Source organism: Acomys russatus, chromosome 6, assembly GCF_903995435.1.
Source record: "Acomys russatus chromosome 6, mAcoRus1.1, whole genome shotgun sequence".
NCBI lineage: Eukaryota > Metazoa > Chordata > Mammalia > Rodentia > Muridae > Acomys > Acomys russatus.
Genome location: NC_067142.1, coordinates 85,814 through 91,723, shown reverse-complemented (window position 1 = coordinate 91,723; position 5,910 = coordinate 85,814). Strand labels below are relative to the sequence as shown.

At 37.4% G+C, this 5,910-nt stretch overlaps 1 protein-coding gene across 1 annotated transcript; it reads right to left on the bottom strand.

The window, feature by feature from the left end:
• Positions 1-349: 349 nt before the first annotated feature.
• On the bottom strand, positions 350-5,285 carry Dsel (dermatan sulfate epimerase like). Its single transcript, XM_051147199.1, has one exon. It carries the CDS (start codon positions 4,162-4,164, stop codon positions 541-543), a length of 3,624 nt encoding a protein of 1,207 aa, XP_051003156.1. The 5' UTR covers positions 4,165-5,285; the 3' UTR covers positions 350-540.
• Between the last annotated feature and the right edge of the window lie 625 nt (positions 5,286-5,910).

The window sequence follows — 5,910 nt, the reverse complement described above, 5'->3', positions numbered from 1 at the left end:
ATCAATTCCCCAGTGATTTCACTGAACATTACACAAAATAAGAGAAATTCTTTTTTTTTTTCTTTTTTATTTCTCTTTTTCTTTGTGCAGGATAAGTGTTAGACCTTTTTAAAAACATAAGAAACATTTGTAGACCATCTTAAGAGGAAGAGATGACTGGGTAAAGCAGCATTTGCAAGGCCTTTTGTAGTGTTTGAGTTCCCAAGATAGATTAGCACAGTATCCAAAGAAGGAGTGTTAAAATACATTAAAATATTCCCACATTCCCAGATGATCCCCCTCCAATATATACACCTGTAGCAGAAACATTGTAGCAGAAAAAAATTCAGAAACCAAGGCAAAGAAAGTGGTAACATAATAATAAACCCTGCTAGGCCACATATGGTGCCTATTTAAAATATCCCTCTGTGTAATAACAGACTGAACACACACTCTCTCTACAGACATACACACATGTACAAGAATAAACGAGTTTTTTTAGTTCATATCCACAAAGTAGGTGGGGACACATTAGTGCAAATTTTTGCTGTCCTGCAGCACTTAGTCCATAAACTTTGGGTATCCTAGATGATCCATTAGTGTCCAGCAGATGTTTTCAATTAGTTTAATTTCATCTCTAGGCATATTTTTTTTCCAAATATTAGTATTAGATGGTGATATTTCCCTCTCATAAGGAAGATAAAAAAGGTTTGTGGAAGTGGCAAACAGTATTTGGTTTAAACTAGCAGGAGACAATGGAATTCCAAGGAAAGCAAAAATCCTTTCAGTAGTCTTCTGAGGAAAATGAACAATATCTTCAAACTTGACCAGATGGTAGCTAGTAGGCAGCAAATCTGTATTTATTCTCAAGGCTGCTTTAGTGTTTGCTAACCATAAATGAGATAATAAGGAAACAGTATTTGATTGGGATGTCTCTAATTCTTTTTTCAGTGGTTCATACTCAAAAGCATAGCCTGAATTCATGTTACATTTGATTTTACCTTCTTCTATTTTAAACAATTTTGCTAAGTGCTCTGGTACATTCTTTAAAGAATAAAAATTTGGTTTACTACCATATAACATTGAATATATCCAAGCTCTAGGGTCTCTTACTATATACAATGCCCGCATTGATGTACCTAAAACCTCCTGAAAAAAGTGAAGCTTCAATGTCCAGCTACCACTACTTAAACTAAGCACAGGACGTGCACTTGGGTAATTAACTAGGTGTCTCCTCAAAGCCCTAATATATTCAGCATCTCTATCAAAAGCTCCTTTAATTCTACTTTTTTGCTCTGACAAAGGCTCCCTCCTTTTCAATTTTTGTTTTTTGTCCTTATTCACTGTAAAATATTGAGGCAGTTTATTTCTACTAGTTTCACGTAGATGAATATTCTGCAAGTGAAGTTTTGTGTCTTGGACCAATGATATCAGCCACCCTTGAAGAAGTTGAAAATGACCACTGTGGACATCTGATACTTTCCATTCACAAGCATCTACAAATGAGTCAATTTCAAATTCAGTTTCAGGGATATCCATGTAGGCTGTAGGAATTCTCATATAGAGAAAATCACTACTGTTGAAAAAAAGCTGTTTGAGAATTTCAGCTCCTGAACCAGGAAGTGAGGTAATAACAATATCAGGAAGATCCACATGATGCCCTTCAGAAATCATGGCCTTTTCATTTGCCTTGGCTTCAGTCCTTTTCCATTTTGCACAGATGGGCTGAGTGCAAGTGCTCCATACATCCAGAAGCTCAATAAACCACAAAGCAATAATAAGTACTAAAACACACCGCATTAGCTTTCTAAAGGAAAGGTAAAACCGCCATTGAAAAGTTAAAATAATCAAACTAATACATAAAATGAATCCAACTGCTATATTAAATTTAAACCCAAAAGGGAAAATAACTCTATCATGCCTTACAGGGTTTACTATTGCTTGAGTGCCCAAACCAAACTGAGTTATTTGGCCTTGATTAGCCACACTAGCAAAACCACCAAATCCCAGGTAATGGAATCTGCTTTTCAGGTTTTGGTAGTCAGTTACAACAGAAACACTATATTCAGTATTGTTGACATTTAGAGAAAGCTGAAGGCCAGAACTAGAACTGTCAATAAATCTGCAGCTAGAAACATTGACATATGGACCATAAAATACATAAGCAATTCTTGTGATTGTGGATTCCATAGGAAAAGTAACATTAACAAACTGAGTCCACCTTTTCTTAAATTCAGCAGCCTGTTCTGCTTCCTGTATATTAGCCACAGGACTGTTGCCATGGTGATCAAACCAAAACATTTTATAATGTGCATCCCACACATCCATCATTGCACCATTATACCTATTCATAAACCTGTAAGGGATGTACTTAAAATCAATATCCAAATTATGAAAGAAGGCACTGACAGAATTTATTGGGGAAGCTTCTTGCCTTTCAATATGATCAACAACAAGCAGAGTTTGAGAATTTAAAAGAAGTAAAGCACGATAGACACTTTTCAGCCTCATTGCTGAAGAATAAGCAGATACTGCTTCACCACTTACAAACATCCTTTCTCCATGTTGAGAGGCAGTAATAACTTCCCCAGCTGCATTACCCACCTCTTCACCCGTCCACCTGAGCCACTGTGTACATTCTCCCAGTTGACCTTCCCAAGGATGATTACACTGACTAGACGGTGATGGGGCAAACACCAATACATTGTTAAGGTAGCTCAACTTAGGTCCATAAAGAGCCTCAGAAACAAATACTTGCCCATTGGGGGCAAAAGTAAATGAATTTTGATCTGGATGTTCATGCCCTGGATTAAAGCTTCTCCATCCATCAATCCAGGAATACGGCTGAAAGTGAACTATGTCATACACAGCTCGTCCCCCTAGTTTCCCAGATTTAAAAGACACAAAGGTATTGGTCTGTGTGTTTGGCAGCCCACCCCCATAAGTCACAACTCCCCAGTTAGGAAATGTGTGCATTTTTGCAATGCCAAAGTCAACAGGAGGCTGTGGGGTAAGCCTTGGATCATACCAAATGTATTCAGTATGAAGAGTACTCCACCTTTGGGCAGTGGAAGGAACCATTGGTCCATCCTTAGGTCGATGCTTTCTAATTTGCTGAGCCAACCAATTTCCAGCGCCATTCCTTAAAACAAACTTATCCAAGAAAACTAACTGGCTCTCTGGACCATAAAACCAATTATAATTGGAATCTGCTATACCTACAGTTCTTTGATAGCCAGGTAAAAGTGTAGCATAATAAAACCAAAAGTGCATTTTTAACCAGTTATTATCCAAGTTGTTGATATTAAAATGGCGTTGTGCCAAGAAAACGTATTGTGTAACTGATTTGGATGTATAGCTTCCATAGGCCACACCTTCATCCAAGGAGCCATCTACAATATGATTCAAAAGAAACATAGTCTTTTCCATCACTTCAACAGCAATTTGTTTCCATGTGTTTGCTTTAGATCCTTTATCTACTCCTGTAACCAAGGCCCCTATGAGTAATGCTACCATATTTGTAGCTTGGTGGTTATGAAGAAGTTGTTTGCCCCACGAACGAATCTTGGAATATTCATACATTTCCTCAGTAATAACCCATATTTTTTCTAGGTATTTTTGTTTTCTCTGATTACCTAATAGATTATATAAAAAGTCATAGGCAGTGGCAAAACCTGTTAAAGAATGGCCAACTGGAACCTCATCCCCTGGTGCATTGTCAACTAGCCAGTCTTTGTAGCTAACCATCCTGTCCATGTATTCCATGACAAATTCAAAGGCAACTTTGTCTTCAGGACATAATAAACAATACAGTGCTAAAGGAGGAAGATTATTACCATATATTTCATTCCACTTGGCAGCAAAATCAGCATGCTTGGGTGGAGGTAGGTAGTATGATGGATTGGACAGCATAATTGTCACCGCACTTTTGATAGCTCTAAACAGATGCAAATGGCTTGTATGAGATTTTTGTTTCAATGTTTGTATATCTCCGCCATCAAAATATAAGTTTGGATGAAGTTTTTGGCTCGGTTTGAAATCTTGTACTTTCTGTGTCTTAAACCATTGTATATCATCTGTGAAAACTGCCCTTTCAGAATAATTGCTCACAAAGTCTTCACAAGTAGAAAAATGACACATCATCAATGTTAAAAATGGGATATGTCCTGTAAACATTAACGCCATGATCCATGGGGAAGATACTTTCCTTAGGCATATGTGTTAAGCACAGTGTTTAGTGTGTATCCCATCTGGTTATTATGAATTATATATTAAAGATCTAGATAAAACAGACTTTATACCGCATAGGCTGTAAAATCCAGGTGACATTCAGCTCATCCAAAGCAAGGAAAATTGCTATAAAGAGAAAATTATATAGCATATCTATGTCCCTGGCAGTTTTGATTCCAACAAAATAAAATTTCAAGGAATATTAATGTCTACAGTGTCTCCATAATGCACAGAAAACAGCAGTGTAGTCAGAAAATACAGTGAATCCAGCATTTATTCCCTTTATGTAAATCTAATAAACCTGAAATATCATGTAAAAAAAGAAGATAAAAAATTTCCAAATTCAATTGAAGTCATTTTCATCATGTAGCACAAGACATTATCCTTAGTGATTAAATTAAACACACACACACGGTATTGTTTTTCTGTTTCCCAAAAGAAGATGATAAAATATTGTTATTCTCAGAATTAGCAGACTTCAATATTATTTTTCTCCGAGTAGTCTCAAGTATAATGGTTTGTCAACTGTTTCTTCTTTCATCTTGGGAAGGAAAATGTTCTGAACAAGTGTTTAAAGTGCTAAATGGTTGACACATTAGATCAAAATTTCTGCCTTTATTTCAAACTTCTTCTTAAATACTTCCAAATCTTCTTCTATCAAGTTTATCTGTACCTCTAAAAGAATCTAATCTCTTCAATTTCTCGGTGCTCTTCTTCCAATCATTAAAATATCCATCAACTGGAAAGAAAACTGTTTCAGCAACACTGAAGTCCGTTTTCTGATCCTTTTTCGTGTCACTCCTTTCTGGGGGGTAAGGGGAACAAAGCAAATTTCTAAGGCTACCATTGGAGATAAACTGATAACTTAAATCATTTAGTCATTTGACAAAATAAGGAATCACAGTGACATCTGGTGTTATTTACAACTTTTCTCTAGCGCTTTTCTCCTTAAATTTTCATACACATTTGGATCCCAGTTAATATTAATAGAGAAGAAACTGCACAAGATATATTTCTTATCTCATTGTGTTTGCTTTAGCTATGTAAGCACAAGTATTCACTATAAAAGTGAATTAAAACAGTCTTGTTATTTGGTTATGAAAGGTAAAAATAAAAAAGTCCCTTTAAAATTATGGCTTAAAGTTTAGCTTTTAAGGAACCAAAAACTCGCTTCACAAGTCTTTTTCATGAGGAAAAATCACTATGGACATTGCAGGAGGCATAGAAAACGTTGACTCAGTTGCTCACCTGTAGCTGCCTGCAACATTCTCACCAGGAGCCAACAGAGGAAGCTCAAACCCAGATTTAAGGAGCAGGCCTCTCCTTGCCCATCTTGGATTTGGAAGAACCTCACTAAGTTTCCAGTCTTAGACAAGTCTCCTTTCTGTAGGAAACAGACACTTCTAGTAGTTTCTTGACCTGCCCTGCCTGTTGCATATTTTAATTCCTGACGTCAGAACGAAAGGCTCTTCTGCTCTGCTCCATTTCCTGACCTGTGGCTACAATATGGGGACTAGAGTCCTCTAAATAATCAAATGTGCTTACCTCAAGCCGCTTGCGACAGGGTGTGCAAAATGAGCTGGGCCCCAACGCAGGCGAACGTAGGGAGTTCAAGAAGCTGCGATTCTGGGGAGGTGGGCCTGTGGAATCCAAGGGCCCCCCACGCCTAAAGCCAGTGGGGCGGGGGGGGGGGGGGGAGAC